At 38.5% G+C, this 23,627-nt stretch overlaps 1 protein-coding gene across 5 annotated transcripts in view; it reads right to left on the bottom strand.

Annotated features, from left to right (window-relative positions):
* CACNA2D1 (calcium voltage-gated channel auxiliary subunit alpha2delta 1) overlaps nt 1–23,627 on the bottom strand; it is a gene marked incomplete at both ends in the record, with an annotated part of 399,650 nt that overhangs the window by 323,222 nt on the left and 52,801 nt on the right. For all 5 annotated transcript variants that reach the window (XM_080618635.1, XM_080618636.1, XM_080618637.1 and 2 more), the window contains 2 exons: nt 2,825–2,941; nt 18,338–18,419. In XM_080618635.1, coding sequence (XP_080474761.1) covers nt 2,825–2,941; nt 18,338–18,419 — 199 coding nt within the window. The remainder of the gene's footprint in view (nt 1–2,824; nt 2,942–18,337; nt 18,420–23,627) is intronic.

Raw genomic sequence — 23,627 nt, 5'->3', positions numbered from 1 at the left:
ATTTCCTTAGACCAGGATAAGTCCAGATTTTTGCTATAATCTTTCCTCATATAAACTATAAACGAAACCACAATGCTTTTCCATGCTTCTACTAATTAATTTTACCTTTAAGTCACAGCTAGAGAGTTTTCTAGCACGAAGTTGCCTGAAAACACAAATAATTTGGAATGCAAGAGTTATTTCTCTTTCAAAGGTGCTCTTGCAGCTCAAGAGAAGACAGCTTATTATTAGAAAAGTCATCACTAATATGTGCTTATTATAACCTTGCCCAAAGATTGTTTGTGAAGCAAGCTGACAGAAAATCATGGCATGCCTCGGGTATGCTAGTCTCTGAACAATGACGCTGTTGATGTCATTCACAGGCACCTTCCTCGTGGCATCACTGGAGGATGTATCATCCTCTTGCATCATATTCTTTTCAGGATTCAGGTCTTAATTAACACTTTGAGTCATATTAGCCCCAACAGCAAAATCCTTTGTGTAATCATTAGTAGTAGTTCCGTTCAACTCCACTCCTAATTTTAAAGAAAATGTGACCCAGCAGATTTAAGAAGACTTAAATTTTAGATAAATAATTCAGTTTCACTACATAAAGTTCACAAAATGCCAGCATAAGAACAGTCCTTAAAAAACAGAAGAAAGAGAAATACATATGGAAGGTGAAGAAATTCTTTTAGTAGAAAGTAGCAGTTCAGATGCAGGACATAATAAGCGAATGTCTACTGTGTATAAAAATAATTCAGAGGAAGGTTTAAAATCAGAAGTCATTGAAAAATCTGATATAAATCCAGGATAACTACAAATAGAAAACCCAGTATAAATATCTGAGCCATTAGGAGCAACTGGACTTATGGAACATCCTTTCCCTAACTGAATCTTCTTTTACATCAGGGAACTGAATCATATTACTATTTTCAAGAAGTGACTGTGGGCTTGCCTGAAGTGAGGCAGGGACTCTTCTTCCACACTGACAGAAAAACTGTTCTGGAATCTCTTCTAAAGCATGAAATACTTAATTTTCTTGCAATTTTAAGATCAAACCACCACAGACATACACAAACCCTTACATTAATGTTGAGTCACAAGAAAATATAAGGTTTGGCTGTGATAACTTAAAAACATCAGACTTACATGGCTTGATGTGAAAATAGTGGAAAAACTGGTACATTCACAAAGCTCTGAAAATGACTTATAATATTTTGCAATAATAACACCAAGTCCACAGAATGCTACATAAACAGATGCCCATTGAGTTAAAAACAGGAAAACAAAGAAAAAATCATATCTATTTTGCACTCATTTGAGCGAAGCAGAGAAGCTTTGGCCCAGACAACCCTGATGTACACTGCATATTAGGGAAGCTATGGGAACTGAAAAAGTGAACTCCTCTTAAGAATAAAAAGGCAGGAAAATGGGTGCATCATGTGGTACCTATTCAGGGATAACAAACAAAACAAAATCCCATTGCCTACAAGAAGGCTAGTCCTCAAAACAGCTTGCAGCAGCAGTTTCACTCTCAGACTGCTTCTTCAGCTGCATGAAACTGTACTGATAAGAGAACTGCTTGGGTGGTACTCATCTCCGACTTTATACATCTACAATATAGACATTTACATTGCGGTTCCTCTGAAAGAGAAAGCAAGAAGTGAGTACTTCTGGGCTGGAGTTCATTCCATTTTAAAGTCTTATTCAGAGCATGTCAGGTCAATCCTGACTGAGAAGTGCCTGTTTTATTCTACTGAACAAAAAAGGAGCTTAGGACTACCAGCTGAGTAGATGTCTACAGTTAGGTAAATTAATCCCTCTTTCTTCTCTCTTTAACTTTAAATGACACGTTCAAACTCATCTGCAAGTCTATGTGGATATGTAATTGCTCAGGGAATCCCAGTCTGCTGTTCCATCCTTTAAACCTATGTCTAGTAGTTCTAGTCTGTAAAAGGCATGTTTATGAATTCATCCAGATCCCCGTGTGTATGTTTGTTCAGCATCTTTTGGAAAGTACTCTAAACTCTTATACGAGTCAGAGTGATGTGAGTAGGAATCATAAAGAGCAATTACCCATGTTTGGTGTCTTACAGGATAGAAGAGAAAGGGGCTGCTGGCAAAAGCACTTTTAAGAAATAGCTACTTCTTATTTAAAGCATGAAGAATTGTGAGGTTACAATGCAGCACGGTCTTCCCACTAATAGTTCAAGATTAAGTTTGCTGATATGAAACATGACTGAAATACAGATTGAATTAACAAATCAGAGATAGAATAGGTATGGAAATTAATCTGATTCACACATGGTTACATTTGTTGAAGGAAAAGGTAAGTTGCTGCCATCAGGAAAGACTGAATAAGACAGACCAAATATCAACAGATTTAGTTAGTGTACACACACATTATATAGAATAGTACCAAAATGAACAATCATGACTCCAAAGATACCATTATTTTTACATCCCATTTAAAAAAACTCTGCTTCTTGTTTCCTCAACATCACTGCTGACTGTAGAGTACAGTGATCTTCAAGTCATAAACATTAATGTGCGTCACTTAGAGGAATATTTTCCAATCTATTTATAACTTGATTTGTTACTTGGCTGTGGTTCCTAATCTGCCCATCAATATTATGAGCATCTGCCCTATGCCAATGAACTAATGAGTTCATTTTCTACCATGAAGTCACAAGCCATCTTTCTACATGTCATATCCTATACACATCAGGCTGACATTGCCCCTATGTGTGTAGGCAGCAAAAATAACAATAAAAGCATGTTTCAATAATAAATAATGATTTTTTTAAATGGTAAATAGAAAACTCAGTCCATTAGTACTCACCACCAAGGCTTTAGATCTGTTACTCAGAAGCTTTTCAATGTCTCTGGCTGCAAGTTCCACAAGCTGACGAGGGTTGTTGGCTTCCACAGTATACAAATCTCTGTTTTTCAAATAAATCTGCAAGAAGAGGGAAAAATGGAAATAAATCAAAATGGCAACAGACATTCAAAATCAGCAAAGTGACTTGACAGGACAGGTGTCATGATGTCCTCTGTTCTTACTGCAGAGCTTCAGAAAGGTGCCTTAAAGAAATACTTCACCTTTTTGTCTGAGAGGTAGCAGGTGCCACTAAAAATCATTTAATACATCTTCAAAACTGACTGTGTCTAGCAATGGATAGCTCAGCTGCTAAATGCTCAAGGAATCTAATTCCCATATCATGCTGAGAGAAAAGTAAAATGGAGATCCTTTGAAATGATTGAAGTTGAAATCAAATAGTTACTGAAGGATTTAATTCTTCCTTGAATGCTGAACAACAAAAAAAAAGTTCGAAGTAAATCATTTAAGTTATCCTAATGTATCGAGTTTAGTCCCTTATTTATTATTTCATATGATAGTGAAGAAGAAGAAAAGGACAAAAACAAGACAAGAGACAAAAAGGTGAAAGAAAAAAAAAAAAGGAAATAGGGAAGTGAAAGGAGGGTAAAAGATGGGGGGGAAGAAGGGGGAAAAGAACTATAATCATGTTACTCCTCTATCATGAGTAAAGATTATGTCTGATAAGAGAGACATTAACTGTTTCTAAAGCGGAACACGCATATAAAGGAGATAATTTGATTTGTTAAACAAAGCCACTACAAAGAAATGCGCGCAACCACAAGAAGTAAAGAAGAAAAAAGTAGCAAGAAATCCATTTGGCTATTGCTAGAACTGGATAAAGCAAAAACACATTTTTTGGGGAGGGGGCAGGGAAAAAATAAAAACCTTATGGCTTGATAGGCAAATGGGGAAAACTAACTGATGCAACCAACAGATGGCCTGAGTTTACTCAAGTACTTTGCCTCTCCGCAACGCTGCCTGATGGGGGCCATGCTGTCTCCTGGGGAGTAATTCCAGGCACAAGCAGGAACGGGTCCAGCACTAATGCACTGGCTGCCATCCAGCACAAGAACCAAGACACTACAGACCAGACAGAGTCTACCAGCCTTGCCAGGTTTCTTGGGTTAAAGCTGTGGAGACCTTAAAGAAACTCACCAAAATGTGCTTCCAGTGCTTGTAGCTGATGGGTATTTATCATAGTCAAATTTCTGACAACTACAGTCATAGCTGCAATTTTTTATTGGGCATGTCTCATAAGCTGCCATAGGTTTTCAGCACTTTTGAATTTCACAATGATGATGCAGGGGTTTGGATTTTTTTCCTTCAGAAGTACCATCTTTCCTTCCTATCAGTAACTGAGTAATTGGAATAAGCTTTAATTTTTTATATAGTAGCAATTACTTTTAAAAAATCAGTGCATCATGAGCAGAAAACCACTACTCAGGTTATAGTTTGGATATTTTTGAGGTGCCTTATTTTCAACGTTGCCCCATAAAATGTTTATCTTCAGTATAATTTGGAGTATAATTTGGTATAATGGACTGTAGTGATCAAAAGAGCCTTACAGTCCTACAGGCAGGGCAAGAGTAGAAATCAGTTTTATAGATCCATGGTTTTTTGAATCAAAAATGGAAATTTCAAAGGAGCCTCAAAACTGGCAAAACTCTCAGGTTCTCCCATCAACTGCAAATATTCACCCTGATCACATAAGGAACAGAGACTGGAATGTGGGTGTTACAAGGTGTTTGCGTCTTATTCTTTGAAGAGAAGTGAGTACCAAATTCTTTAAACTTCATTTGTGACTATGTGAAGTGCACCTGCATCAAAAGTTATTAGATTTATAGAAGAATGGTCACAAGATTTTGCAAATAGGTTAGAAAAATGTAAAATAACTTTCTCAAAAGTTTTTAAATAATAAGTTGTCGTGGTTTAAGCCCAGGCCATAAATCAGAACCATGCAGTCTACTTCCCTCCCCACCTTTCTTCCCTCCGCTCCTGGAGGGATGGGGAGGAGAATCGAAAGAATGCAACTCCCATGGGTTGAGATAAGAACAGTTTAATAACTAAGGTATAACAGAAATCACTACTGCTACCACTAATAATAATAATGATAAAGGAAATAACAAGGAAGAGAATACAACCGCTCACCAACCGGTACCTCGCCACCACCCCGCAGCGTTCTAGCCCCTCCGGGCCACTCTCAGTTCTACTTCCTGGGCATGACGTGCTGTGGTATGGAATACCTCTTTGGCTAGTTTGGGTCAGGTGTCCTGTCCCTGCTTCCTGCCGGCTTCCCCTCCTCCCTGGCAGAGCATGAGACTCACAAAGTCCTTGGTCAGTCTAAACATCAGTGTTATCAGCTTTGTTCCCAGGCCAAAAGTCAAAAACACAGCGCTGCAACAGCCAATAAGAAGGAGAAAAACTGACTGCTACTGCTGAACCCAGGACATAAGTTTATGCTTATTATTAAGTTTATGCTTTAATAAGAATGGTTTTAATAATAACTTTAAAGCATTATTTATTTTATTTTATTTCCAAAAAGGTTTGCTTTCCTTTGTTCAATGTTTTTCTGATTTCTTTTTTGCAGATCTATTCATGCAGTTGCTTTTCAATTGCTATTCAATGGTGAAAGCAATAAGAAAATTTCGATATAATCCTTTTCCTTTGAAAGCTTTAACTAAGGAAAAACATGTTAAAATTTGGAGAAAAAAAAATCCATTTCATTGTAATTAAATTTTTTACTCTAGTAATAAACAAACATTAAGAAAGCCACAAGCTAACATACAGTAGGGGCACAGTCAATATGTGCTCATGAAGATTTGAAGCAATGGGTGATAGCGATGATGTGGAGATTGCGCTGACCAGCTACGTAAGGACAAGTGCTGTAGATGCTTAGAAATCTTTAAGCACTTAGTTAAATACGCTTTCTAACAGGCTGTTACCTCACTGCCTCACCAGAATTTAAGGTGATGGCATACTGCATCCACACAACCATGATTTTCCACCCCACCAACCAGAAAACCAATACAAATAATTTATTTGACTTAATGTTTCACTAGAGAATAGTTAGAGTAAGAAATGCTGGTAAGGGACTGAGAACCTGAACAGAAAGTTTGCACTTTCATCCCTATCTAACCCATTCTTATAGCAAACACATGAACCTATAAACCCCAATCTGAAAACACTCAACTTTTCACACACCCCATTCCTATAAGGAAGTTGTTTCCATACCTCCAAGCTTGAATGGTTTGAAAGCTGCAGACTACCAGAACATGGTCTAGTGGGTTTATTTGTAAGAAAAAAAAAAAAAAAAATTTCAATTTTTCTTCTCCAGCAAGAGTTATCAGAATAGTTCAAAAATCTGAATCATTCAACAAGGAGATCACCACCACAAGAGACAGGAGTTCTATTAATACTTAAGAACTTTCTAACAGGCACTGTGAGTCCTGCTGTGCACAGGATCCCATCTAGATTTGAGTTAGTGACTCTTTTTCTCCTCCTCCTTGCTTTACCCCATGGCAGAGCTCAGAGCACCTACCTCCCCTGCTTCCACTGCTGGTGACAGATTTATCCCACAAGCTCCTAAACAAAAGACATCAGAAATAATACAGAATTTCAACACTTCTTTACTTTCCTGAAGTGAGACTTGCCTCAACTCCCAAGGAATAGCTTAAGAATTATTCACTATTTACTGAAGAGGTGTGTACATAATTTAGTTGTTGCCTGCTCCCCTTCAATTCAGCTATAGCACCGCAGCATTTCAGCACAACTCCACATGGGGAAATGATACACGCTTCAGGATGTGGCACCCTGTGACAAACATTTCCTTCTCCAAGCCTCCCACCTAGAAGTCAAACACAATTAGCAGAAGCTCATCTCAAACAGACATAAACGGTCTTATCAGGAAAGGTGTGCTCATTCGTCTTTCAAAATGCAATTTGGCAGGCTCTGTGGCTTGTTAAGAAGAGCCAATTTTAATACATTTTATTAAATTGCTTTGACCGAGTGAATACAAGTTTCTGTTGGTTTTTACATCTAAAATCATTTTTAGTACTTTAATCACACATGTTTTGCTAAAAGCCCTCCCAGTTGTCAGTAAAAACCCTAGTGTTTCTCGCAGAATAAAGCCTCATTACATGACTAAGTAAAATCTGTAAGGTCAAAGCACAAAAAACACTTCAATTTTTCTCTGAAGTCAATAGCCTTGTACTGCTTGATTCAGACAGGAATGTAATAAAATTGCTTTCTCAATGCTGAATATGTATTCTGGTATAATGAACTGCAAGGTGTTAGGGGAGAGAATATGATAGAGTCACATTAGGGTGAAACAACACAAGAAAGACAATAGTTGACTGTAGTGAAGATTAGAAAATCTGACAGCTCATCAGCAGAACATGGCACTCTCCATTCAGTCTTCAAGGACATGTTTATAAATCTCTCACAAAGAGACATTCCCTTGTTTTATATAAGACTCGTGAGGTAAAATCAACCACTTCTGTACAAATTGAGAGAGAACGAAAGACGCACCTTTGTTGTATGGCTCTTGTTACACTGTGGTTGGCATTGGGATTGAGGCCCACTGTAACAGTAAAATGTTATTTAAATGGCCCTTATTACACTCAGAAAAAGTTCCTGAGAGTAATAAATTATCTGTGCTTTGGATCTATGGCTTCCCATGGCAAATTTCCCCTGGTCCTTTCAAAAAGTCTCTTGCTTTCTACCACCACAGGGCATTAATAGGTCTCAATGACCACAACCTGACTCACTGAGAACCTCCACCAGCACTGTTGGCCATAGACTTCATTTCAGTCCAGTCCTTGGCTATGGAATATGTATGCTTGTCTTCAGCCCTATGCCTTCAATTGACCTTGACCCTATGCCATACCTAGCCTATCTCCTGAATGAACCCCTCAGATGTATGCTAGATTTTTTCTCCAGTCCTGCTTCTTGGATGGATGTTGGATCTCACTGATGTGAAAAAACGGGAGAAGGGGAGCCATCTGACAGACAGCTGAATATATGAAGAGATCTTGGGAGCAGGAAAAGTCAGAAAACAGAAATAATCACTCCAATCCATGTCAGTGATTATCATTAACTTTTTATTACTGTAGATATTTCCCTTGAACTCAAATTTTTAGTAGTCATAAAAAAATATATAATCTGCCCAGAGGCAGCTAATTTTATCTTTTTTCTACCATGTCTTATTTCCAAAATTATACTAGTTCTTTCTGTTTCTAATACATGCCATAGATTTCTCTTTCCCCACAGGACACTTCTTTTCTTTGAATCACAAGCCATCTATTGTGGAACACATTGAAAAATGCTCCTTCCCAAGGAGCATTCTGTCTGTCCAAAGAACTCAGTCTGAGTATTTTAAATATGTCTTGCTCTCTGTTACATATAATGTATAAATAAAATTACAGCTGCTCCCTTGCAACTCACAGATGCCTTCATTCTTGAAATTCATGGCAACAACACAAAGGAAAAAAACACCCCAATAGTTTACTGTAGCTGTTGCTTTTCAGAATCACTCGCCTGATCACTGACTGCTGGAAAGGTCTGGGATGACAAGTGACAGGGCAGCTGATATGTTGAAAACCATGGCATGTCATAGTAGTAATGTGCACATTAGGAAAAAAATTATCAGAGCTAGTTCATTCTCAAGTAACATATTCAGGCCCAGGCAGCCAAGAAGGCCAATGGCGTTGTGGCCTGTATCAGCAATAGTGTGGCCAGCAGGACCAGAGCAGTGCCTGTACTGCGCACTGGTGAGGCCACAGCTCGAACCCTGTGCTCAGTTCTGGGCCCACCACTACAAGAAAGACATTTTGGTGCTAGAGAGGGGCCAGAGAAGGGCAACAAATCTGGCGAAGGGTCTAAAGCTGGTGAAAGGTCCTCTTATGAGGAGCAGCTGAGAGAACTTGGGTTGTTTAGTCTGGAGAAGAGAAGGCTTAAGGGGGACCTTATTGTTCTCTACAACTACCTGAAAGGAGATTGTAGTGAGGTGGGGGTCAGTCTCCCAGGTAACAAGAGGTAACAGCCTCAAGCTGTGACAGGGGAGGTTTAGATTGGATATTAGGAAAACTTTCTTCAAAGAGAGAGTTGTCAGACATTGCAACAGGCTGTCCAGGGAAGTAGTGGAATAACCACTCCTGGAAGCATTCAAAAACTGTGTAGATGAGGCCCTCAGTGACATGGTTTAGTGGTGGGCTTGGCAGTCTTCAGGTAATGGTTGGACTTGATTATCTTAAAGGTCTCTTCCAACCAAGTTGATTCTATGATTCAGGCTGAATCCTGCAGGATGCTGGGAACACTTACACCTCAGTTAACATAAGTAGCGCCAGAGTCAATTGGCTCACTCAGGTGCCTATTCAAAGTAAAGCAGATAATCAGGGATACTTTGTAGAATGGAACCATCGGACACTTTTGACTGGTGATAATTAGCAAAGTAGTCCAGAGGACTTTAAAATTAAGAAGCAATTTTTCTAATTGTCACTTTGTATTCAAACCTGCAAAAAAAATGAATTCAGCTTTGTACCTCTGATGTGGTACAAACATCAAAACCAGATCTAAAAACCTCTACGGCAAGAAAAATGTATTTTAAAGCATTAAATTTTGTTTCATAGTGATAGCAATACAGTACTGAACAAGACTACATCATTTCTTGGTTTCAGAGCAGTTTTAGCTCAGGCTTTTGGCTCAGAGTGGACGAGAACCCAAAAATCTCTCAACACATGATGAGTACAGAATGTACAAGTGAATCTTTCTTGTAACAGAAGAACAATAGAAGAAAAAGTTTCACATTTCTTATGCATTTCTGGCATATTTTGAGATGGGCACTTACGTAATTTTTCAAACTCACTTATTCATAGGAAATTTTGTCCTGCTTCAGCTGCTCGTAATGCAATTTAACACCTACTAACTCTCCCCAAAGATAATTTTAAGTTGCAGGGAACTAGCAGAGTCTTTTTGGTTGTTTCACTAACCACAGGACTTAGAAACCAATTAGGTATAATGTTCAGGTTTTGTTGTTTTTGGTGCTCTCAGCTTTGACAAAAACCATCTTAACTTAAGCACCAAGAGGACAGATTTTATTACTGTTAAAGCCAATGGACAATTATAAATGAATCAAACACAGTGCCTTGCTTAAAGATTATCCAGATCATCAAATAGTAATTAAAACTATGGTAATATTAGGCCATCCCTTCCCTTGAGACTGAGCAAGCTTTGTTAATGCAGCCACCCATTCTTTGTCATTTAGCGCAGATTTCGCTTTCTGGAAGAAGGAACTCTTCAAAATGCCAGTTTATTGCTAAGGGAGCAGAGGGAGAGTAGCATCTGCAAACAATAAATGAGGCTCCCTGTGTTTGACAATCTCTTAATTTCCATTTGGATTACAAAGAGAACTTGCAGATATGTCTTCAAATTTTCCACTCTTCATTTTTAAAAGTGATTTCGTTCATTTTCCTGACATCTCAGCATTGGTTAGAATGTGTAAACTCAACAGAATTCAGTTTGGAGCATTCTAGTTTTAATGCCTGCAGCTTTGGTGTTTGGTTGCACATAGAACATATCACTGCCAGTGGCGCACCCCAAATGGCACATACCTTTATAAATATTGCATTATTAAAAGATGGTTACTGTATTCTGGAAATTTCTAACCAGTCTAACCTACCTCATCCATTATTTAAATTCTGGTAAATGGACTCCTGCCTCTCAATGAATGCTTGAAATGTCTGTTTTCCTGTACCAACCCTTCATAATTCCATTTTAAACGTAATGTTGACCTCAGTTCCCTTTGCCACACCTGAGACAGCAAACTAATGTCCTTGCCTTAGCGATGAGTCAGACACAAGTGTAAATAGTGTCAAGTTAAGCTTTGAAAAAATCCAAGTGTTTCAGAGCACTGGTTTCATACACAGCCTACTTGGCCAAATTTTATGATAAATTATTTTTTTGCACATTACTGAGGGCATTTAAAAAATTAGGATTCTGGTTTAGATAGGTGAAAAAATAATCTGTATTTTATGTTTTTTAAAAAGTGGATAGTCTTCTGTTCCATTGAGGACAACAAAAAGAGACAAAAGGAGTAAAGAAAGGATACGAATTTTTTCTGACTTTTGAGATCAGTCACAGTGAACCTCACTGGGGGGACAATTTATTGAATGAACACAAAAGTTTCCTTAATTTCCATATTTGACTCATTTAAGTACTTGCTTTCCTTTCTCAGAGCACTGGAGAGTACACCCAGGGCACACATTGAACAGCTTTGCAGTCATGCAAGCTGTGTCTGTAAGTGTTGCGGTATTAGCTGTGTTTCCCATTTTCAGGGGTGAAAAAGAATGGAGACTGCACAGGAATATATTAACATTTTATAGGCCAGAAGTGTCTTAAAACTCAGGGTCAAAATGATGATGAACTGATCAGAATCTCTATCAATCAGAACATTCAAATGAAATTCAGATTTAGGTAGTCCATAGACAAGACCTCCAAAGAAATGTAAACCAAATTTACCTAGTTGGGTTGTTGCTATTAAAATAAAGCCATCTTAAAAAAAGAAAAAAAAACAAATCCTCACATTTCTTCATATTTTTCTTAATCATAAAACTCTCCATTACTTCAACCTTAAGCAGGGTGTATGTATGTAGTATATTCTGGAATGTGGCCATATATCCCTCAGGTCCATCTGGTAGTTCATGAGAGAATAGCATGAGGTACAAAACTCTTTGCCTTTGGCTGAAGCATGTTCAAGCTGAATAATATTCAAGCTGAATCCAAGCTGATAAATACAGTATATATAGGTATATATATAAAAAGCTGGTAAAAATAAATAAAAATTTCAATTCTATGGATCAGCTTATTTTTTGCAATAAATAATTCCAAATTTATATAAAGCTAATTTATCCCATTAACTTTACGACTTTAAAGAAAGTTACACATAAATATGCCAATCATAGAAAACAGTAATAATGAAAATGTGTACTGCTAACTTGTCTGTCAAAATGCTTTTTGAAACAGGAAATTCAGACCACTTATGATAGTGGGGAAGACTCATGCAGATACAAACTGTACATGTTGAAGTACGCTACTGAAGCCTTCCCTTGCACAGACCTTCATTACTGTTAAGGAAGAGCACAAGGCAAGCTGTACATTTCAGCTTCTACAGGTAATAAGTTAGCAGCATATCTCTATCTGTAGAGCCTTTAGAACATAACACCAACTAGCTAAAACCTCTAATGAGTCCAACAGAAAATTATCAATAGTGTAAAATTCCTTATGGCAGGAGGAACCTTTCCTGAACATCCCTGCTCCAGGGCAGTTGAAATCAGAGACCAGTGTCTCTTACAAGTCACTCACCTCAGTTAAACTCTAGGGACTGATCCAAGACCTGAAAAGCTAAAAGCATGGACTGGGAATCTGCTGCCAATCTGAGTGCTTCAACAGACTCGCACCATCTGTGCATCATTCACACAGACCTCACACTGAGCAATGGATGAAATGTGCTCATGCAGAACCTCTGCTGGGTGTTCAGCAAGAAAGAGCTCATTATTATAAAACACCATTCAAGAGACAAAATAAATAACAAACTTCTAACAGTTGCTGGTGGATTCATTCTGTGAATGGAACTCATCACCACAGATATCTGTATGTAGCGCTCATTTTGGAGGTAGAAACAGTATTTTTATCTCAGTATGAATATCATTTAAAGGCCACGTCAGTCTACACGGGTTCACTCTGCAGCTCCTGGGACTGTCATAACAGCGTGCCTTATGAACATCATGCATGGATTGTTTTTGCATCAATATATCAGAAAGGAAACAGACTTAGAGACTAGATTTCCTTCGAACTGCCTCTATCTGCTCTTCCGTTCAATTATGCTATTGCTTGAAAAGGTTATGCTGTACAAGATGGCATCTTTTTGCTGTAACAGTCATAGTGAAGCTCCAGTGTGTTTGTCATGTCAAAGCTCTTAACACAGACCCACATATTTAATACAGTGTTTATGTAAAAGAGTAGTCTCTTCAATCAGTTTGGAACAGACAAGCATTGCTATAAGGCATGCGTTCTACTCTGAGGTTTTCATTTCTGGGTACGGCAGGGACCCCTCCCTCCTCTCTCCTATCCCTAGAGGTATTTTAGGAGCTGGAAATCAGGAGCAGGGTTGCTGTAGTTTATTAGATTAAAAGAGCTGTCAATTAGAGTAGTCATGAGTCTCTGCTATGAAAGGTCTATGTAAAAATGGAAGTTGAACATACTTTTATCAAAATGGGACTACATATTTACTTAGCTCTGTAGTTCAGTTAGCTCTTCACCTATTTTTTTTCTGCATGCTGAGGTAACTGTAGGTAAAAAATGTGACTTTGTGCACTTTCTTGTCCTTACTAAGACAAAATGCCAACTGATAAATGAAGCTGGTGAGATCAGATATATGTTCAATATTTATTTTACTACATGGATTTTAAACATCTCTTAAGCTGCTTTCTATCCCTTATATTTTTCTAAAAGTCTATTTGCTCTATAGAAATCACATATCATTTACACCAGAGCAGCTTCATAACGCCTGACTGCACAGAGAGTTCAGGCAAAGCTGCATTAACCTTTTTAAGTTGAAAGGACAATAACATGACTGTTTTGTGGGGGATTTTATTTTAAACCACAGTACGTATAAAATTAAAGGGCATATACTAATCTATGTCTTTGTTGAGAGACATTTAAAAGAAGAACATTGGACATGTGGTACCTCTTTAACAAAGATTTTCTTGTTTATCCTCTTTTCCTGCTTTCAAGTCTCAAGTTGTTGTATATACAACACCTTCTTATAAACATTCCCTTTGCTCTTCTAGGGGGAAAAGAAATCTGTTAAGTCAGATTATCAAACAGTACTTTTTTCAGGTGGGCAACTACAGCAGCAATAACATCAAGCTGTAGCCTCTTGTTCCTTGCATAAAAATAGGGGGGGAGAGGAGTGGTTTCAAAGTACTTTTAACCTGCTTGAATTGTAAATTAAATATTGTTAGGCATGTTTCTTAGCAAATGTAAATCAATGTAATCCAGTGAAGCCAGTGGAGCTTTGCCAGTTTTCAACCAGCTGAGTATTTTGGCATCTTGAATCCTGACATCCTGCCTTGTTGAAGCAATCTTTGCATTACTGTAATGAGGATATTACATAGGTATTAAATCCAAGTTGGTGTTCTCCTAACAATGTCCAAAAAAAGCAGTATTTAAAAATTAACTTTAATACTATTTTTGGAAGACTACTTTGAGATCATTCCCAGATAGCTTAAATTAGGTTTGAAGGATACAAGGAAGACCTACACTCTAAATGCAATCCATCTTACTGATAACAGAACTTACATTTAGATCTTACTAGTATTCATGTTGATTCATACCATCAAAGAAGCAATTTACCACAACAAATTCAGAAGAATAATGATCTGGATTTAAAGCTCTGAATGGAAAAAATGAAAATCTGAGCTCAGTTCTTGGTTGGACCAGGATTCTCTCTGTATGCACATCTATAAATCAAAGATCATGTTTCCTCTGTGCACCATAATAAACCTCAGCTCTCTCCTGCCTATCCATCTCCTACACTTAGCCATTTTGTCTATTCTTTCTACTGCAGTTATACTGGTTTGCCTAGTTAAGGCCCTGGATAAGTGTAGCCTCAATGTAGAACTCCTAATTTAATGGCATCCAAGCTTTCTTTCTCAATTTTGCTTACTACAGGCATTACATTGCTGTTACAATTGCTAATAAGAGAAAAGGTGTGTGAAGTGTCTGTTGACAGAGCAGATTCTCCTGCAAGGCATGCTAAGGCACATGAAAAACAAGGAGGTGCTAGGTGACAGCCAGCATGGCTTCACTAAGGGGAAATCCTGCCTGACCAATCTATGATGGGGCTACAGAACTGATGGACAGGGGTAGAGCAGTGGATGTCATCTACCTGGACTTGTGCAAAGCCTTCGACACTGTCCCACATGACATCCTTGTCTCTAAATTGGAGACATCAATTTGATGGGTGGACCACTCAGTGGATAAAGAACTGGCTGGATGGCCGCACGCAAAGAGTTGTGGTCAATGGCTCCATGTCCAGCTGGAGACCAGTAGTGAGCAGCGTCCCTCAGGGATCGGTGTTGGGACCGGTCTTGTTCAACATCTTTCTCGGTGACATGGACAGTGGGATTGAGTGCGCCCTCAGCAAGTTTGCTGATGACACCAAGCTGTATGGTTCAGTTGATACACTGGAGGGAAGGGATGCCATCCAGAGGGACTTTGACACACTTGTGAGGTGGGCTGATGGCAACCTGATGAAGTTTAACCGTGCCAAGGGCAAGGTCCTACACCTGGGTTGGAGCAATCCCAGGTTGGGCAAAGAGATTCAGAGCAGCCCTGCAGAGAAGGACTTGAGGGTGTTGGTTGATGGGAAACTTAACATGAGCTGGCCTCAGTGTGTGCTCGCACTTAATTAGTGTGCGTATTAATTCACTCCAGCTGACAACACAGTAATTGTGCTACTTTGAGAGCTACCTTGGTCACTTTAGATATCCTCATAGAAGACTCAATTGTACGAAGCAGACACAGATTGTAATTCACATCACATTGATTCAGAACTGATTCAGACTTCCTTCCCTGAGTCCAGGGAGAGGGTGACCAGGCTGTGAAATGGTTATAATCAATTGCATGTCCTTGCTATGAGCTTTAACCTCATCCCTTGGCCAAATTAAAATTGATTTTACCTAGAAAGAGGAAAGACGTTATTCCTGCCAAAAATCTGTCTGACCGAAGTACAGCTTTCCAACCCTACACATTTGGGTACTACAGCTATTCACAGAAAATCACATAATCATAGAATCATAGAATAGTTAGGGTTGGAAAGGATCTTAAGATCATCTAGTTCCAATCACGTCTACTATTTTATAATAGGACCACTCTGCTCCTTTTTGTGTTAATCATTCTGCTTTTGAAAGGATAAGGGTCAGAAAACAAACAGATGAATTTCTTCTTTTAAGTTTTCCAAAAACATGAAGACTACAGACCTGGTCCAAAAAGTTAGAATAAGTAGTAAGTCAGAAAAAAAGCTGATAATTGAGTCTTTTTAAAGCTTGAGCAACTGAAGGCAAGTTCTGTGAATAAAAGTGACAAGCATGCAAGCATGCTGTTTTTAATGTCTTGTAGTCTCCAATTTTCCAAGACTGCATTTTGTTTCAGAAGAGATCAGACTAATAAGCAGCAAGCAGAAACGAAGGAATGCAATTTAAAAATGAGGAAGTGACAATAGCCTGTAAACAAGAGGAGAGAGGGAGAGACTGCATGGCTCACACCTTGCAGAGGTTTGCATTCTCCCTTGCAGACAAGAGAGCTAATTAAAACCTTGTGGCTAGAGAAAGACATCATACAATTTAGGTCAAATAAACGGCTTTGATATAAAGTGATATTTTGCATGGAAACATTCCCTTTCATTCTTTTAATCCTAGGACTACAAGCACATATTGACTACCTTGTGGATACCCTCTAAGACAACATTGTATCTTTTAAGTGTGTTGTAAATTTTCACTTTCAAAAAGAAACACACATACAGTATTCCCAGACTAATGGGGTTTCTTTTCACTGTGAATGTCACTGTGGCATACTTTAAGTAATGCTGGTAGCACTACATATTATTATGTTTGCCCAGCAGTTCTCATTCTAAGACTGTTTTAGCAGCTTGTAAATTTGCTGAACATTAACTACATAAACTAACATTTTCCTCAGGGAAAAAAAAACGTGACAGCATCAGTCTCTTGGCTTTTCGTTATCTATTTTACTGTGTGGTGTTTGCACGGAAATGCCAGGCAAAATGGGTGAGACATTAACTCACTGTTTTGCTAGAATTAGAAATAGCAACTCATCTCCCTTTGAAATAACCTATCGCCCCTGCCCTGTCGATCAAAATTCAATATATGTATTCAAAGATACACTTTTTATCCCATTGTGTTTAGTGAATTTTAGCCTGAAAAGTACCAGCAGGCCACTGAAGAGATTTTATCAGCTAAATGCACACACAGGAGTATTCCAACCCAGAGAACATCACTGCTAGAGAATGTCACACCTCCTCTGCAGCTGAAGCTCAGACTTGCTGTGATCTCTCACCCTAGTGGTCTAAGCAGTGGGGGGAAAAAAAGACGAAAACTGAATGAAGAATAAAGGGCAAGAGATTGTGATATGTAAGCAGGAAATAACAGACTGGAAAATAGCAGGAAAAAAAACGAATACAGAGATAAAAGACTGGAAGGGGAGCAGAAACAGTAAAAGATTACAGGAGAAAACCTCAGCAGTCTTATGTTGTATGTTAATCATGTACATGCAGCCCTTGCTTCTATAGGACAGCGTTGATCTCATGTTAAACTAAAGATCTTATAATGTAAACATGGACATCTGTGCTAGTATCTAACCTCCTCTTATAGACAGTAAAGATAAAAATGTCCTTCTGGGGCAGGATTCACATGAGATGTGGATGTCTGAGTAAAAAGCCCTTAAGGTCAACATTAATATACAGTGTTAAATTTGAGAAACTTCACCCCTGATTTTTCTGTGTGTTTCTTGATAGCTTTGAAACACAGCTACTATTCGTTTCATGGATCATTTGGGGAGATTATGACTTCTGAAAACCAAATCTCACAGCATCATGTTTGGCTCCCCAGCACTAAGGGCTTTTGTTGATTGACAGAATAACTTCTTTTCCTGATATAACAGCAATATTTCCCTTCATTACACAGTCCTACATCAATCCAGAGACCCACTGGTTCAGAGAAGGAGCAAAGGGACTTGTGCAGGGATAGAGAGAGGGAAATCTCTGATCATATGGTTGCATACTATATCATGATACATATATACAAATTTGCATAGGCAGCATAATCCTGACATGTTTCTGAATTGCAACTTCATTTTTCTGCACTATCAGGTGTGGTTTTACCTTCTATGAATGGAATATAGCATAAAAGGGTTTTTTAATGACAGAAGAATTGGAAATTCTTCCCTAAAACACACTTTGGTTTATATTTGAACAGCTGAATAAAAGTAGTTTTCATTCTCATTTACACCCCTTTTAACCAAAAGGTGCCTCATTTCAGGAAATATGTGTCAGAAAAATAGTCTCCCTTGTTAATAGAGAGCAGAATTTTCCACTGGAGTGAATGGTTGCTTCCTGGATACGTATTTGACAAACATATCACATAAAAGCATTTGCTTCAGGTGGAAGGGTAGCAACAATGGTAAGCTGGTTAAATATTAGCAATGAGCAAGTCCTGCAACATTAAGAGAGTGAATTGACAGACGTCTGTGTTATTCATCTCTCTCTCTCAGTAAACACTGCAGAGTTTGATTCCCCAAAATCATTTTACTACATTGGGATGAAATTATTGTAGTGCCTAGATGATGCACAACATTCATTTCACTTCCTAGTTATTGCAGCCTAAGGGGCATCTTCTTACTCACCGCAGCAAGCTGGTCCACTCCGCTTGCAGTTCGTGCTAATGTTACGAGATCTTCTTGCATCTTATCTACCCATGATTTTATCCTATAGAATCCAGAAAGAAAAGAGAGACATCCAATCAGATCACTGGCAAATGGAACTTGCATATGATTATAGCACAAGAAAAAGGTAAAAAATCAGAATATGTTGATAAAATTGAGCACACAATGGACAGGACTTGACTTTGCTAAAAAAGAATAAGCTTGGAATGAACCAGCATATTCAAGCTACACCCTGGTGATGTTCTCTTTAGCTCACTCAAATCTAAGCCCCTCATTTTTTTCTTTATTTTACTTCTCATCAGCTGGAGCTTGCCTGGTGCTCTCCAGGACATTGTCTTAACTGTCAAGTATTACACTGTAGCTGCCTCTTGTTGACAAGTACCAAAGTCTGTTTCCAAATGTGATAGAGCCTAACTTACCTTCTTTCTTTTTTCAATACAGCCCCTATCCAGCCTTGATGACCTGATTATTCCGTACAATATTCCATGGTGGCCATCACACTAAGCCAGGTGTAAATCAAACATACCACTGTACCTACCTATTACTAGCTGTAGCAAGGATCACTGGACAGAGCTGGTATGTTGCCTGCCAGGGCAAGCTGCCTGACTTGCAGCTCACTCCCAGCAATGCCTTTCCTAAGGGACCTGCAGTCCCTCTCCCAACAGATAGTACAAACAGAGAAAAACAGCAACTGGGAACAGGCTGGTACATCAGAATAAATCTTCTGGCCTATAGCCTTCTCCAGACACTTCAAGGAAGGAGTGGCAGGCACAGGTAGCAGCGGGCATACATGGCACGAGGTATTCTGGCAACACACAGGTTTGTGGTTGCTGTTTTTCACCAGAGAACAGGCAGTGATTTGCTGCTGTGCTTAGTAAACCTGACTCTTTTGAAAAGGGTTGGATTCAATACAGGTTTTATGCTTTTGTGCCATGTCACATTTTGTAGCAAGGAAGGAATCATGGTATGAGTTTATTCCAGCGCAGTCCATGCTCAGAAGGTTGTGTCACTTGCCTAGCCAGAATGTCTGGTCTCCAGATCATTTATCGTATCACCCCTGTCATTATCACAGCTCTCTGATTTGAAACCTGGTGCAAATACATATGTTTATCCTTGCCATTTCTTAGCCTTAATCTGATAAGCAAGGAATGACTGTTTAACCATGAAAGCAGAAAAGACAGGAAAAAGAGACTTCATTAAAGGATCCTTCCTCATATTTTAGAAGAAAGTGGTTACTCTTCCCAACACGAAACATTTAGGCCTGTGACATCTAATATGAAGAACCTTCTGACAGCCCAAACTAACATCTTCACAGATTGGAATGGGAACTACCTAGACAGGAAGGTACTGAGTTTTACAAAAGTGCTAGATCAAAACAAATCCCTTTTCTCAATCGATAAGGGGTCTCTCCCCAATAAATACACCACCTCTCATGATTCCTATTTGAATCTTATTGCCAACAAGCAGAATACTCTGACACAGTAAAGAAGAACTTTTTTAAAGTTTAGCTCAAATTGTCTGAAGCCTTCACAAAAACTCTGCAGCAGAAATTGAACTAGCAAGTTGTAACCATGGCTTCTCATTAACCACAGTTTGTGCCTGTGATACTATTGTTTTCACTCTCCCTCCAGCCCTGGCCTGGCTTATTTGTCACTCTCATCTATTATATTATATCCTTTATTTTCTACTGTGTTGTATCTTTATTTTTTCCTTCAAAATCTTTGGATAATCAGCAGTGATTTCAGTCTGTCCCTGCAGCACTTCCATTATTTCCTCACTGGATTCCAGGTGTTTCAGACATACAAAAAATTACATATTAAAAAAACATGAATTTAGAAAAATATATTGAAAAAATATTTCTAAAAGTATATTGAATGAACAACCACGTATGCCAAATCAATAATGCAAAAGGAGACCTCATCACGTCTTTTGTGACTATCTAGATTTCCATGAACCTTTTTCTTTAGCTTGCAGGTATTTTTTCTAATTTGGGCTAAGCTTTGAAAAACTCTTTTAAAAGACTGTAAAATCAAAGCTTCTGAACAATATAGTTCTTAAGTCTAGACAGGAGGAGTTCCACTGTATAAAATATTCCCCAGATTCTCCATGAGGAAAAAGGGTGTGCAGAAAATTGCAAAGTTGTAGAAAAAAAAAACATGTAGCATGGAATATAAAATATGCTTATTGAGACAAACCCTTTGGCAACTAACAAGGACAGATGGCTACTACAACAGTTGGCAAGAATTCAATCATCTCACATCTGATTACTAATAAAATGCTAAAATATTAGTAAGAGTAAACCTCTTCACTAGCAACATAGCCTTTTAATGGGAAAATGTATGAGTGTGTATTGGAAAAAGAGTTCAAGTGTTTTCAATGGAAGTCTCACTAATATGCCATTGAGGTACCCCCTTATATCATGGCATGAAAAGAGGGTTTACCTCAAAATGGGTCTACCACTGAACTGAATATATCCCCCACTCTCTTGACAAATCCTGAGAGTCAGTGGTAGCAGAATGAGTAAAAAGACTGGAGACTCTATGCCTTTGTCCTCCAATGCCCCACTAGAACCCAGCATCAGAGCTTAACATCTCATTAAATGCTTACAAAACAAAGCATGATAAGAGAAAGACCTCCAGACAGACACAGTATTTGAATAGGTGTCTAAAGGCTCCTTTTATCCACTATAACTGAGCAGCCCTTTCCTGAAATTTTTAATATGTCTCACCCTTTGTGTTATTTGCCCAGTCTTCAGGCTATTTTGCCATTCTTTGGTGAATGTTTGTCACACCATTAGAGTCACTTTGATACCTATCTCCAAGCCAAATAGCAAGTAGGCCTCTCTCAGGTTAGTGATCATGCTTTTCCGTAGAGGTTCAACAGAGTCTAGTAAGTGCAACAGGTCAAGAGCCATGATCTATATTTGCTTTCTCCTTTTGCATAGTATCACCAAGAGTACTCTTACCACCTATTCCTTTGCTTGTTCACATCCTACATCTCTAACATGGCCACATGAAAGTGATGTATGTTGGGATTTAGGGACTAATTACATTTTCATTTACTATTACAATCGATTCCATCATAGTTTTAATGCTCCCAAACCTTCACTACTATACTTTGATTTCCAAAATCTGATGAAAAAAATACCCTAACTTCCTTGCTTAAATCTCCACAAAGCCCTCATATTATATAAATGTTTAGTTCTGTACAGAAATCAGTCTGTTAAAAATTGCCTCTTATGGTGCATTATGTTTACTTCCACTATAAAACCGTCATGTGCATCTGTGAGAACAGTACCAACTCATAAGCACAGGTAGGAAAAAAAGCAAACTGCTATCATCTTCCATTTTTCAATGGTTTCTATTTTTCTGCATGAAAGAATGAGATATATGAAAGGTGAAAAAGTGAAACCCATTATCCAAAAGTGTTTTCAAAAGCATAAAATAAATAATTGAGACTTTTAAATGATCCATTTCAGTTATAAAAATTCTGAATGTTATTTCTAGGAAGAGTCCATAGAAAAAATCAGGGAGGACTGATTTTTAAATTGACTTTTTCCATTTCCAACTGCTTTTTAAATTGACTTTTTCCATTTCCAACTGTTTTGTGTTTTTGCTGGATGTATTCATCTCTGTCCTAAAAAGAAACTGGAATGGTAAGAATCATAGAATCATAGTTAGAATAGTTAGGGTTGGAAAGGAACTTAAGATCATCTAGTTCCAACCCCCTTGCCATGGGCAAGGACACCTCACACTAAACCATGCCACCCAAGGCCTCATCCAACCTGGCCTTGAACAACGTCAAGGATGGAGCATTCACAACCTCCCTGGGCAACCCATTCCAGTGCCTCATCACCCTCACAGTAAAGAATTTCTTCCTTAGATCCAATCTGAACTTCCCCTGTTTAAGTTTGAACCCGTTACCCCTTGTCCTATCACTACAGTCCCTGATGAACAGTCCCTCCCCAGCATCCTTGTAGGCCCCCTTCAGATATCAATAACGTGTTGTTTGAAGAGATTCTCAGCTTAGATAGGCAGTGTTTCTCGTATGAAAATTTTCTTGTATGATGAAATGTTTCCCCAAGATCTCCTCCCAGCAACATGTATTAGTTAGTTAAACTTGAAATTGTGGAAGAAGTTACACTTAAAAATTTGAATTACTTATTCCTAATATCAAATATAAATGAAATATGGATCATTTTCCTTTTTAATGTGCAAAAAATAGTCTTGATTTTTCAATAAATCCTTCTTGTATATTTTCTAGGATTCCTGCCTCCACACAATTACCTTGCCTTTTGAAGTTAATCACCTAGATTTGTTTTTGTTTTCTTTTTCTGTATTAATTTGCAAATGAGCTAGTCTTCTGCTTCCCATGGAAGCATCTGACCCATTCTGTCCTCAGTCAGGTGAGCTGAACCACCTCCCTCCTACACTGCTTCTAGAAAAACTTTGATTCCTAGTTCAGGTTTTCCAGCATAGCTTGGCTGACTTTTAGGCAGGTTAGGGTAGATAATATCAGTTTCTAAACTGGAATTGTAGAATCCAGTTTACTGTTTGGGTTGGAAAGGATGTTAAAATCTCATCCAGTTCCACCCCCCTGCCATAGGCAGAGATACCTTCCATTAGACCAGATTGCTCAAAGCTCCATCCAGCCTGGCCTTGAACACTGCCAGGGATGGGACAGCCACAGCTTCTCATGACAACCTGTGCCAGTGCCTCACCACCCTCACAGTGAAGAATTTCTTCCTTATAGCTAATCTAAATCTACCCTCTTCAGCTTAAATCTATTTCCTCTTGTCCTGTCACTAGAAGACCTCATAAAAAGTCCTTCCTCAGCCTTCTTGTGGTCACCCTCCAGGCACTGGAAATTTTCCCTGGAGCCTTCTCCTCCAGCCTGAACAGCCCCAACTCTCAGCCTGTCTTCACAGGACAGATGGAGAAATCTATCTTCAATCTAATTTAATGGCAATTCCCTCCCCAGTTGTAACTTAAAATCAAATAATGATGTAGTTCTGACTACTCATACTGACTACAGTATTCCAGTACTGACTCTATATTTACCTTAAAAAATAACTTTGTTGCATATCCATCTTAGCCTATTACACCTGTAGGTGGAACTGTCCTTTTCTTACTTGCCTCTACAACACCTAGTACAGCAGGGTCAAACATAATAAAAAGCAGTAACTTTGGAAGGGTTTTTCTAGATTACTATCCAAACTACAAAGGATAAAAAATGTCATTCTAGAACTCTG

The sequence above is a fragment of the Psittacula echo genome (assembly GCF_963264785.1).
Source record: "Psittacula echo genome assembly, chromosome: 1".
In the NCBI taxonomy this organism is placed as follows: Eukaryota; Metazoa; Chordata; class Aves; order Psittaciformes; family Psittacidae; genus Psittacula; species Psittacula echo.
This window is presented reverse-complemented; position numbering and strand designations above follow the sequence as displayed.